The 13,738-nt window shown below is 49.0% G+C and overlaps 1 protein-coding gene across 6 annotated transcripts in view; it reads left to right on the top strand.

The window, feature by feature from the left end:
* The window catches only part of LOC129858439 (UDP-N-acetylglucosamine--peptide N-acetylglucosaminyltransferase 110 kDa subunit), a 38,719-nt gene extending 27,336 nt beyond the window's left edge, over positions 1 to 11,383 (top strand). For all 6 annotated transcript variants that reach the window (XM_055927657.1, XM_055927661.1, XM_055927658.1 and 3 more), the window contains exons 17-22: positions 57 to 173; positions 1,232 to 1,402; positions 3,487 to 3,639; positions 7,259 to 7,511; positions 7,769 to 7,892; positions 9,966 to 11,383. In XM_055927657.1, coding sequence (XP_055783632.1) covers positions 57 to 173; positions 1,232 to 1,402; positions 3,487 to 3,639; positions 7,259 to 7,511; positions 7,769 to 7,892; positions 9,966 to 10,146 — 999 coding nt within the window. In that variant the 3' untranslated portion in view covers positions 10,147 to 11,383. The remainder of the gene's footprint in view (positions 1 to 56; positions 174 to 1,231; positions 1,403 to 3,486; positions 3,640 to 7,258; positions 7,512 to 7,768; positions 7,893 to 9,965) is intronic.
* The last annotated feature ends 2,355 nt before the right edge of the window (positions 11,384 to 13,738 follow it).

The following is a 13,738-nucleotide window of genomic DNA, read 5'->3' as shown; positions in this document are numbered from 1 at the left end:
TTGACATGCAGTTCACCTCTTCACCTCCAGTAATCTTGTGGTGTTTTCTTCAACAGAAAAAGGCGGTGATTGACTTCAAGTCAAACGGCCACATCTTTGACAACCGCATCGTTCTGAATGGCATCGACCTCAAGGCCTTCCTGGACAGCCTGCCTGACGTCAAGGTGGTCAAGGTGAGACAGGGACATGGTGAATAGCTCTAACCCTTCCTGGACCGCCTGCCTGATGTCAAGGTGAGATGGTGAATAGCCCTAACCCTTCCTGGACAGCCTGCCTGACGTCAAGGTGGTCAAGGTGACATGGTGAATAGCCCTAACCCTTCCTGGACAGCCTGCCTGACGTCAAGGTGAGATGGTGAATAGCCCTAACCCTTCCTGGACCGCCTGCCTGACGTCAAGGTGACATGGTGAATAGCCCTAACCCTTCCTGGACAGCCTGCCTGACGTCAAGGTGGTCAAGGTGAGACAGGGACATGGTGAATAGCTCTAACCCTTCCTGGACCGCCTGCCTGATGTCAAGGTGACATGGTGAATAGCCCTAACCCTTCCTGGACCGCCTGCCTGACGTCAAGGTGAGATGGTGAATAGCCCTAACCCTTCCTGGACCGCCTGCCTGACGTCAAGGTGAGATGGTGAATAGCCCTAACCCTTCCTGGACAGCCTGCCTGACGTCAAGGTGAGATGGTGAATAGCCTTAATAGCCCTAACCCTTCCTGGACCGCCTGCCTGACGTCAAGGTGAGATGGTGAATAGCCCTAACCCTTCCTGGACCGCCTGCCTGACGTCAAGGTGAGATGGTGAATAGCCCTAACCCTTCCTGGACAGCCTGCCTGACGTCAAGGTGAGATGGTGAATAGCCTTAATAGCCCTAACCCTTCCTGGACCGCCTGCCTGACGTCAAGGTGAGATGGTGAATAGCCCTAACCCTTCCTGGACAGCCTGCCTGACGTCAAGGTGAGATGGTGAATAGCCTTAATAGCCCTAACCCTTCCTGGACAGCCTGCCTGGCGTCAAGGTGAGACTGTGGGAATATTCTGTGACCATATTTCCATTTGACTCGGACCCATCAGCTATTGGAGAGCTACCCCCATTGTCTGTTCCTGTTCTTCAATTTGAACTGTGAGGAGTTTTTTTTTAAATGTCATTTTTTCCCCCCCTTTTATCCTCCTGAAAATAAGAGGGAAATGCTTTGTAAATCACTCCTTCCTTCCTTTTTGTCTCCTCCTCTCCAGATGAGGTGTGCCAGTGGGGACAGTGGAGTAGCAGAAACCAACGGGGCTTTGTCCATGCCTGTCATCCCCATGAACACAGCAGCTGAGGCCATCATCAACATGATCAACCAGGGACAGATACAGGTCACCATCAACGGATTCACCGTCAGCAACGGACTGGCCACCACACAGGTACTGGAGGGGGGGGACACACTGATACCACCACACAGGTACTGGAGGGGGGACACACACTGATACCACCACACAGGTACTGGGGGGGGGGGGGGGCACTGATACCACCACACAGGTACTGGAGGGGGGACACACACTGATACCACCACACAGGTACTGGGGGGGGGGGGCACTGATACCACCACACAGGTACTGGAGGGGGGGGACACACTGATACCACCACACAGGTACTGGAGGGGGGGGGGACACTGAAACCACCACACAGGTACTGGAGGGGGGACACACTGATACCACTACACAGGTACTGGAGGGGGGGGACACACTGATACCACCACACAGGTACTGGAGGGGGACACACACACTGATACCACTACACTGGTACTGGAGGGGGGGGACACACTGATACCACCACACTGGTACTGGAGGGGGGGGACACACACTGATACCACTACACAGGTACTGGAGGGGGGGGGCACACTGATACCACCACACTGGTACTGGAGGGGGGGGGACACACTGATACCACCACACAGGGCACTGATACCACTACACAGGTACTGGAGGGGGGGGACACACTGATACCACCACACTGGTACTGGAGGGGGGGGGGACACTGATACCACTACACAGGTACTGGAGGGGGGGGACACACTGATACCACCACACAGGTACTGGAGGGGGGGGACACACTGATACCACCACACAGGTACTGGAGGGGGGACACTGATACCACTACACAGGTACTGGAGGGGGGGACACACACTGATACCACTACACAGGTACTGGAGGGGGGGACACACACTGATACCACTACACAGGTACTGGGGGGGGGGGGGCACTGATACCACCACACAGGTACTGGAGGGGGGGGGGGCACAGATACCACCACACAGGTACTGGAGGGGGGACACACTGATACCACTACACAGGTACTGGAGGGGGGGACACACACTGATACCACTACACAGGTACTGGAGGGGGGGACACACACTGATACCACCACACAGGTACTGGAGGGGGGGACACACACTGATACCACTACACAGGTACTGGAGGGGGGGACACACACTGATACCACCACACAGGAAGTTGATAAGAATAAATAGCAAGTTATTTTGCTGGTTGAATGAAGCACCTGTATGGTTGACCTTTGATCCCAGCCATGTGACATGACAAGGGTCTGTAGTGTTACATCTCCTGTATACTGTGTGTTTTCAGATACTTCAAGGGGAGATGGTTGTAGTGTCAGGGTCTGTAGCGCTCCAGGTATGACACAGACAGGCTAGTACTGGAGAAAGACATCGGGTCACTTGCATGTCTACTTTTGGGATTTGACACCTGGGAAAATGGTTCCTGTACTGTATTCTGTTTTCTTAGCTCTGAGACCGAACAGGGGTGTAAGGGAAACACTGTCACTATGCACTGGCCTCTCCTCTGAACCCCCCTTCCTCTCCTCTGAACCCCTCTTCCTCTCCTCTGACCCCTCTTCCTCTCCTCTGACCCCTCTTCCTCTCCTCTGAAACCCTCTTCCTCTCCTCTGAAACCCTCTTCCTCTCCTCTGAACCCCCCTTCCTCTCCTCTGAACCCCTCTTCCTCTCCTCTGACCCCTCTTCCTCTCCTCTGACCCCTCTTCCTCTCCTCTGACCCCTCTTCCTCTCCTCTGAAACCCTCTTCCTCTCCTCTGAAACCCTCTTCCTCTCCTCTGAAACCCTCTTCCTCTCCTCTGAACCCCTCTTCCTCTCCTCTGAAGCCCTCTTCCTCTCCTCTGAAGCCCCCTTCCTCTCCTCTGAACCCCTCTTCCTCTCCTCTGAACCCCTCTCCCTCTCCTCTGAACCCCTCTTCCTCTCCTCTGAACCCCTCTCCCTCTCCTCTGAACCCCTCTTCCTCTCCTCTGAACCCCTCTCCCTCTCCTCTGACCCCCTCTTCCTCTCCTCTGACCCCCTCTTCCTCTCCTCTGACCCCCTCTTCCTCTCCTCTGAACCCCTCTTCCTCTCCTCTGAACCCCTCTTCCTCTCCTCTGCCCCCCTCTTCCTCTCTCTGGTCATAAATCTCCATCGTAACCACCGCCTTGTCCTCCATATCAGATCAACAACAAGGCGGCTACAGGAGAGGAGGTGCCTCGTACCATCGTGGTGACAACCCGCTCCCAGTATGGCCTGCCTGAGGACTCCATCGTCTACTGCAACTTCAACCAGCTCTACAAGATCGACCCTCCCACCCTGCAGATGTGGGCCAATGTAAGCACCAAGCTAGAAAACACTGTTCCAATCATCCTGTTGTCTGAGGTCTTCATGTGTCTACAGGAATTCCTATTTTCCCTGACGCTCAGGGTGAAATGGCATCTTAGTCCCTATGTGATAGTGTATTAGCTTTGACCAGACCTTATGCTCTGGTCAACAGTAGTACACTATATAGGGGATATGGACTCTGGTCAACAGTAGTACACTATATAGGGGATATGGACTCTGGTCAACAGTAGTACACTATATAGGGGATATGGACTCTGGTCAACAGTAGTACACTATATAGGGGATATGGACTCTGGTCAACAGTAGTACACTATATAGGGAATATGGACTCTGGTCAACAGTAGTACACTATATAGGGAATATGGACTCTGGTCAACAGTAGTACACTATATAGGGAATATGGACTCTGGTCAACAGTGGTACACTATATAGGGAATATGGACTCTGGTCAACAGTAGTACACTATATAGGGAATATGGACTCTGGTCAACAGTAGTACACTATATAGGGAATATGGACTCTGGTCAACAGTAGTACACTATATAGGGAATATGGACTCTGGTCAACAGTAGTACACTATATAGGGAATATGGACTCTGGTCAACAGTAGTACACTATATAGGGAATATGGACTCTGGTCAACAGTAGTACACTATATAGGGAGTATGGACTCTGGTCAACAGTAGTACACTATATAGGGAATATGTACTCTGGTCAACAGTACTACACTATATAGGGAGTATGGACTCTGGTCAACAGTACTACACTATATAGGGAGTATGGACTCTGGTCAACAGTAGTACACTATATAGGGAATATGGACTCTGGTCAACAGTAGTACACTATATAGGGAGTATGAACTCTGGTCAACAGTAGTACACTATATAGGGAATATGGACTCTGGTCAACAGTAGTACACTATATAGGGAATATGGACTCTGGTCAACAGTAGTACACTATATAGGGAATATGGACTCTGGTCAACAGTAGTACACTATATAGGGAATATGGACTCTGGTCAACAGTGGTACACTATATAGGGAATATGGACTCTGGTCAACAGTAGTACACTATATAGGGAATATGGCCTCTGGTCAACAGTAGTACACTATATAGGGAATATGGACTCTGGTCAACAGTAGTACACTATATAGGGAATATGGACTCTGGTCAACAGTAGTACACTATATAGGGAATATGGACTCTGGTCAACAGTAGTACACTATATAGGGAATATGGACTCTGGTCAACAGTAGTACACTATATAGGGAGTATGGACTCTGGTCAGCAGTAGTACACTATATAGGGAGCATGGACTCTGGTCAACAGTAGTACACTATATAGGGAATATGGACTCTGGTCAACAGTAGTACACTATATAGGGAATATGGACTCTGGTCAACAGTAGTACACTATATAGGGAATATGGACTCTGGTCAACAGTAGTACACTATATAGGGAATATGGACTCTGGTCAACAGTAGTACACTATATAGGGAATATGGACTCTGGTCAACAGTAGTGCCATTTCAGACAGGATATGGACTCTGGTCAACAGTAGTACACTATATAGGGAATATGGACTCTGGTCAACATTAGTACACTATATAGGGAGCATGGACTCTGGTCAGCAGTAGTACACTATATAGGGAGTATGTACTCTGGTCAACAGTAGTACACTATATAGGGAGCATGGACTCTGGTCAACAGTAGTACACTATATAGGGAGTATGTACTCTGGTCAACAGTAGTACACTATATAGGGAGCATGGACTCTGGTCAACAGTAGTACACTATATAGGGAGCATGGACTCTGGTCAACAGTAGTACACTATATAGGGAGCATGGACTCTGGTCAACAGTAGTACACTATATAGGGAATATGGACTCTGGTCAACAGTAGTACACTATATAGGGAATATGGACTCTGGTCAACAGTAGTACACTATATAGGGAATATGGACTCTGGTCAACAGTAGTACACTATATAGGGAATATGGACTCTGGTCAACAGTAGTACACTATATAGGGAGTATGGACTCTGGTCAGCAGTAGTACACTATATAGGGAGCATGGACTCTGGTCAACAGTAGTACACTATATAGGGAGCATGGACTCTGGTCAACAGTAGTACACTATATAGGGAGTATGGACTCTGGTCAACAGTAGTACACTATATAGGGAATATGGACTCTGGTCAACAGTAGTACACTATATAGGGAATATGGACTCTGGTCAACAGTAGTACACTATATAGGGAATATGGACTCTGGTCAACAGTAGTGCCATTTCAGACAGGATATGGACTCTGGTCAACAGTAGTACACTATATAGGGAGAATGGACTCTGGTCAACATTAGTACACTATATAGGGAATATGGACTCTGGTCAACAGTAGTACACTATATAGGGAATATGGACTCTGGTCAACAGTAGTACACTATATAGGGAGAATGGACTCTGGTCAACAGTAGTACACTATATAGGGAATATGGACTCTGGTCAACAGTAGTACACTATATAGGGAATATGGACTCTGGTCAACAGTGGTACACTATATAGGGAATATGGACTCTGGTCAACAGTAGTACACTATATAGGGAATATGGACTCTGGTCAACAGTAGTACACTATATAGGGAATATGGACTCTGGTCAACAGTAGTACACTATATAGGGAATATGGACTCTGGTCAACAGTAGTGCCATTTCAGACAGGATATGGACTCTGGTCAACAGTAGTGGCATTTCAGACAGGATATGGACTCTGGTCAACAGTAGTGGCATTTCAGACAGGATATGGACTCTGGTCAACAGTAGTGGCATTTCAGACAGGATATGGACTCTGGTCAACAGTAGTGGCATTTCAGACAGGATATGGACTCTGGTCAACAGTAGTGCCATTTCAGACAGGATATGGACTCTGGTCAACAGTAGTGGCATTTCAGACAGGATATGGACTCTGGTCAACAGTAGTGGCATTTCAGACAGGATATGGACTCTGGTCAACAGTAGTGGCATTTCAGACAGGATATGGACTCTGGTCAACAGTAGTGGCATTTCAGACAGGATATGGACTCTGGTCAACAGTAGTGCCATTTCAGACAGGATATGGACTCTGGTCAACAGTAGTGCCATTTCAGACAGGATATGGACTCTGGTCAACAGTAGTGGCATTTCAGACAGGATATGGACTCTGGTCAACAGTAGTGGCATTTCAGACAGGATATGGACTCTGGTCAACAGTAGTGGCATTTCAGACAGGATATGGACTCTGGTCAACAGTAGTGCCCTTTCAGACAGGATATGGACTCTGATCAACAGTAGTGCCCTTTCAGACAGGATATGGACTCTGGTCAACAGTAGTGCCATTTCAGACAGGATATGGACTCTGGTCAACAGTAGTGGCATTTCAGACAGGATATGGACTCTGGTCAACAGTAGTGGCATTTCAGACAGGATATGGACTCTGGTCAACAGTAGTGCCCTTTCAGACAGGATATGGACTCTGATCAACAGTAGTGCCCTTTCAGACAGGATATGGACTCTGGTCAACAGTAGTGCCCTTTCAGACACACAGCAACTCTTTCTGCCCATCTCTCCTGTAGATCCTGAAGCGGGTTCCCAACAGTGTTCTGTGGTTGCTGCGTTTCCCTGCGGTGGGCGAGCCCAACATCCAGCAGTACGCCCAGAACTTCGGCCTGCCCGGCTCCCGCATCATCTTCTCTCCCGTGGCACCCAAGGAGGAGCACGTGAGACGGGGCCAGCTAGCTGACGTGTGTCTGGACACGCCACTCTGTAACGGACACACCACCGGCATGGACGTCCTCTGGGCCGGGACACCTATGGTTACCATGCCAGGTGAGACAGAGCGAATGATCGCAGGACAGATGTTTGCACTCGTTCACTAGTCTCCACAAATCAAAGAGTTGGATTGGTGTTGACATGGGCTGGAGGGAGTTTCTATGTCCCAGTCATTTCCTTTCTAATCTGTGATGGGAACAAATGCACACAACAGAGAAAGGAGAGATAATTGGGATGAACGGTTGTAGTGTTCTGTAGTAACGGTGGAGGGTGAACGACAGGTCGGTCTTTCAATGTCACGTGTGTCCTTACAGGTGAGACCCTGGCGTCACGCGTGGCAGCCTCTCAGCTACAGTGTCTGGGCTGTCCTGAGCTCATCGCCCACACTAGACAGGAATATGAGGACGTGGCTGTCAAACTAGGCTGTGACATGGAATAGTAAGAACCTCTGACTAACACTCACACTCCAGCTAGCTCTGTCTCAATCTGCCTCCCTCTCTTCTCACACTCATTCTGCCTCCCCCTCTTCTCACACTCATTCTGCCTCCCCCTCTTCTCACACTCATTCTGCCTCCCCCTCTTCTCACACTCATTCTGCCTCCCCCTCTTCTCACACTCATTCTGCCTCCCCCTCTTCTCACACTCATTCTGCCTCCCCCTCTTCTCACACTCATTCTGCCTCCCCCTCTTCTCACACTCATTCTGCCTCCCTCCCTCTTCTCACACTCATTCTGCCTCCCCCTCTTCTCACACTCATTCTGCCTCCCCCTCTTCTCACACTCATTCTGCCTCCCTCCCTCTTCTCACACTCATTCTGCCTCCCTCCCTCTCTTCTCACACTCATTCTGCCTCCCTCCCTCTCTTCTCACACTCATTCTGCCTCCCTCCCTCTCTTCTCACACTCATTCTGCCTCCCTCCCTCTCTTCTCACACTCATTCTGCCTCCCTCTTGTCACACTCATTCTGCCTCCCCCTCTTCTCACACTCATTCTGCCTCCCCCTCTTCTCACACTCATTCTGCCTCCCCCTCTTCTCACACTCATTCTGCCTCCCCCTCTTCTCACACTCATTCTGCCTCCCCCTCTTCTCACACTCATTCTGCCTCCCCCTCTTCTCACACTCATTCTGCCTCCCTCCCTCTTCTCACACTCATTCTGCCTCCCCCTCTTCTCACACTCATTCTGCCTCCCCCTCTTCTCACACTCATTCTGCCTCCCCCTCTTCTCACACTCATTCTGCCTCCCCCTCTTCTCACACTCATTCTGCCTCCCTCCCTCTCTTCTCACACTCATTCTGCCTCCCTCCCTCTCTTCTCACACTCATTCTGCCTCCCTCCCTCTCTTCTCACACTCATTCTGCCTCCCTCCCTCTCTTCTCACACTCATTCTGCCTCCCTCCCTCTCTTCTCACACTCATTCTGCCTCCCTCCCTCTCTTCTCACACTCATTCTGCCTCCCTCTTGTCACACTCATTCTGCCTCCCTCTCTTGTCACACTCATTCTGCCTCCCTCTCTTGTCACACTCATTCTGCCTCCCTCTCTTGTCACACTCATTCTGCCTCCCTCTCTTGTCACACTCATTCTGCCTCCCTCTCTTGTCACACTCATTCTGCCTCCCTCTCTTGTCACACTCATTCTGCCTCCCTCTCTTGTCACACTCATTCTGCCTCCCTCTCTTGTCACACTCATTCTGCCTCCCTCTCTTGTCACACTCATTCTGCCTCCCTCTCTTGTCACACTCATTCTGCCTCCCTCTCTTGTCACACTCATTCTGCCTCCCTCTCTTGTCACACTCATTCTGCCTCCCTCTCTTGTCACACTCATTCTGCCTCCCTCTCTTGTCACACTCATTCTGCCTCCCTCTCTTGTCACACTCATTCTGCCTCCCTCTCTTGTCACACTCATTCTGCCTCCCTCTCTTGTCACACTCATTCTGCCTGCCTCTCTTGTCACACTCATTCTGCCTGCCTCTCTTGTCACACTCATTCTGCCTCCCTCTCTTGTCACACTCATTCTGCCTCCCTCTCTTGTCACACTCATTCTGCCTCCCTCTCTTGTCACACTCATTCTGCCTCCCTCTCTTGTCACACTCATTCTGCCTCCCTCTCTTGTCACACTCATTCTGCCTCCCTCTCTTGTCACACTCATTCTGCCTCCCTCTCTTGTCACACTCATTCTGCCTCCCTCTCTTGTCACACTCATTCTGCCTCCCTCTCTTGTCACACTCATTCTGCCTCTCTTGTCACACTCATTCTGCCTCTCTTGTCACACTCATTCTGCCTCTCTTGTCACACTCATTCTGCCTCTCTTGTCACACTCATTCTGCCTCTCTTGTCACACTCATTCTGCCTCTCTTGTCACACTCATTCTGCCTCTCTTGTCACACTCATTCTGCCTCTCTTGTCACACTCAATCTGCCTCTCTTGTCACACTCAATCTGCCTCTCTTGTCACACTCAATCTGCCTCCCTCTCTTCTCACCATTGATGTAACTGACCCGGTTCTCCCCCCAGTCTGAAGATGATCCGGTCCCGTGTGTGGAAGCAGCGTATCTGCAGCCCTCTGTTCAACACCAAGCAGTACACTATGGATCTGGAGAAGCTCTACCTGCAGATGTGGGAGCGTCACGCCAGCGGCGGCAAGCCAGACCACCTGGTCAAACTGCAGCCCGTCGAGGGCAGTGAGAGCGCCTGAAATCCCAGGCCCAGGGTGCGTCCCAAATGGCACCCTATTCTCTATATAGTACACTGCCAATGACCGAGGCCCGAGACAAAGGTAGTGCACTACAAAAGGAACATGGTGCTATATGGGACGTTACCCCCCGAACCAGACGTCCCATCGATCGATGCACGTCGCCCCACCCTGACCTCGAACCCCCAGACCTCTTAACTCCAGTCCCTCCAGAGCAGCAGAAGCATCTTGGTTTGAACTCTGAGCCCCATACGCCCCTAACCCACCACTCTGCCCCTCCTGCCCAAAGCCTAGTGCCTATCTGCTCCCCTTTAGCCCCCTTCATCCCTTCCCTCCCCTGTGACTTGGACTCTTGTCTGTTGTAGAGCCTGCAGGTGTATCTCCCTCTACCCCCTCCTTGCCATTCACCTCCTCCCTCGTCATCATATCCCATCCATGTCTGTTTCCCTGAGCCAGACTGAGCCAGAACCACTCTGCCCTTCACCTGAGACTCTTCCCCAAAACCACAGCATCCACGCTGGGTACGAGAGGAGGAACACCCCCTCTCCTTCCCTCCCTCCCTCCATACAGCGCCTAGAAGAGACTCCCCTTGGCTTTTTCACCTTCCTTCTTCTGTGTGTGTATATGCGACTCGTTAGGGGTTTGAGAGTCAGTCCCAAGCCTCCATGTAATAAGAGTACGAATGGACTGTGTTGCACCGCAGTCTGAAGATCTAGTCACTCGTCTTGAACTAAAAACATTGAATCAGCTTAAACATTGTCTTTAGTTTGCAGCTGCTCTTGTTTTTTCTCATCTTATGCTATTGGTAACTCTGCCAGGATATGAGTACATATGAGTAGTTTCATTATCAGATTTCAGAGAGAAAGATCATAACCACTTCCTTCCCCCACCACCAAATGCCAACTTTTAAGGATTTTGTCATGTGTCAATGTAAGAAAACAACAAAAGAATCTTGACGGCTTTGTCCTCTTGTTCGATGTCACGCACTACGCTTGTTAAGACCAAACCGTATGGATAAACTGAACAGAGAGGAGTGGCCCTGTATTTCTTTCACTCTTAGTTATGCTGCTCCTCTCCCCCACGCAATGATTGATTTATATCACTCAAACCAGGAATGGCCATGGTAAGTATTTTCTGAGCAGTTTTAGGTCTGTACTCTTGTCTATGTTTTATTGAAGCTCTGTCTGGTATGCTGCAAGGCTCTGACTCCATTTCTGTTGAAATAAAGAAATAAGGCCAACCTCTTGGAATGTGTTGCTCATTTTGCTGCCTTAATCGGGGTCGTGTTGGAGCACATTCACCCATATTGCTTCCACCTTGCAGATCTGTTTTTGTTTCTTTCAATTTGGTATAAAAACATATTTAGAATTTTGTAAACTACACAAGACACAATGGGAACTGTGGCATTTTTCAAAGCGCGAAATGGATTTTTTAAAATGCAACGGCCTGTAGTAGTGTAATAATTACAAAACACAGCAAATACATTCATCACAATAAAACTGCCAGCTAAACAAATAAAACTATATAAATACACGGACTCCCCTTCAAATTAGTGGATTTTACTTTTTCAGCAACACCCATTGCTGACGTGTACAATCGAGTACACCGCCATGCGATCTCCATAGACAAACACTGGCAGTAGAATGGCCTTAATAAAGAGCTTGGTGACTTTCAACGTGGCACTGTCATAGGATGCCACTTTCCAACAAGTCAGTTCATATTGTTTATGCCCTGCTGGAACGGCCCCGGTCAACTGCAAGTGCTGTTATTGTGAAGTGGAAACGTCTAGGAGCAACAACGGCTCAGCTGTGAAGTGGTAGGCCACACAAGCACACAGAACGGGACCTCCGAGTGCTATAGCGTGTAACAAATCTTTGGGGAATGCCAGGAGAACGCTACGTGCCCCAATGCATCGTGCCAACTAAAGTTTGGAGGAGGAATAATGTTCTGGGGCTGTTTTTCATGGTTTGGGCCTCTTAGTTCCAGTGAAGGGAAATCTTAATGCTACAGCATACAATGACATTCTAGATGATTCTGTGCTTCCAACTTTGGCAACAGTTTGGGGAATGCCCTTTCCTGTTTCAGCATGACAATGACCCCGTGTTTAAAGCGAGGTCCATACAGAAGTGGTTTGTCGAGATCGGTGTGGAAGAACTTGACTGGCCTGGACAGAGCCCTGACCTCACCCCCAATGAACACCTTTGGGATGAATTGGAACGCAGACTGTGAGCCAGGCCTAAAATCAGTGCCCGACCTCACTAATGCTCTTGTGTCTGAATGGAAGCAAGTCCCTGCAGCAGTGCAGTAATGTTCCAACATCTAGTGGAAAACCTTCCCGGAAGAGTGGAGGCTGTTACAGCAACAAAGGGTGGAGGCTGTTACAGCAACAACCAACTCCATATTAATACCCATGATTTTGGAATGAGATGTTCACTGAACAGGTGTCCACATGCTTCTGGTAGTGTAGTGTATGTGTATGTGTATGTGTAGTGTATTCAATTGAGCCAGTGTGTTCGGACCCGCCTTGTTATTATGTTGAATGATTTCATGTTTTTAGGCCTGCGGAACAAGATTCCCTGGTCTGATGAAACCAAGATTGAACTCTTTGACCCGAATGCCAAGCATCACATCTTGAGGAAACCTGGCACCATCCCTACGGTGAAGCGTGGTGGCAGCATCATACTGTGGGGAGGTTTTACAGCGGCAGGGACTGGGAGACTAGTCAGGATCGAGGGAAAGATAAATGGAGAAAAGTACAGAGATCCTTGATGACAACCTGCTCCAGAGGGCTCAGGACCTCAGACTGGGGAGAACGTTCACCCTTCAACAGGACCACGACCCCAAGCACACAGCCAAGACAACGCAGGAGTGGCTTTGGGACAAGTCTCAATGTTCTTAACTGGCCCAGCCAGAGCCCGGACTTGAACCCGATAGAACATCTCTGGAGAGACCTGAAAATAGCTGTGCAGCAACGCTCCCCATCCAACCTGACAGAGCTTGAGAGGATCTGCAGAGAAGAATGGGAGAAATTCCCGAAATACAGGTGAGCCAACCTTGTAGCGTCATACCCAAGAAGACTCAAGGCTGTAATCGCTGCCAAAGGTTCTTCAACAAAGTACTAGGTAAAGGGTCTGAATACTTATGTAAATGAGATATTTCCATTTTTTTTAATTTGTTATACATTTTCTAAAATTTCTGCAATCCTGTTTTTGCTTTGTGATTATGGGGTATTGTCTGTAGATTGAGGAAAATACATATAAGGCTGTAACTTAACAATATTTGGAGAAAGTGAATGAATGCACTAATTTCAGCTAATAGTTTTGAAGCTGGTACCCATTTTTTTTGTGTACTACATCATCCATTTCGTGTGATAAGTTACAAATCCAATTGTGCAATATGTTATGCTTAAGATCCTGGAGGGCATCTTCAAGTTAAAGTACATTGTGTGCACTACTTCATCACGCAGTGATTTTGATCTGCAACAGGTCTGTTTGGTGGGACCACACCACTGGTGGGTAAATGCACATGTTTTCTTCATGCAAACTAGAATATTTGCATGGAAATATGTCGCCATGGAAACCTAGCTAATGTAATT

The sequence above is a fragment of the Salvelinus fontinalis genome, chromosome 6 (genome assembly GCF_029448725.1).
Source record: "Salvelinus fontinalis isolate EN_2023a chromosome 6, ASM2944872v1, whole genome shotgun sequence".
Taxonomy (NCBI): Eukaryota; Metazoa; Chordata; class Actinopteri; order Salmoniformes; family Salmonidae; genus Salvelinus; species Salvelinus fontinalis.
The sequence above is the reverse complement of the archived record's forward strand: the minus strand, read 5'-3'. Positions and strand labels throughout refer to the sequence as shown.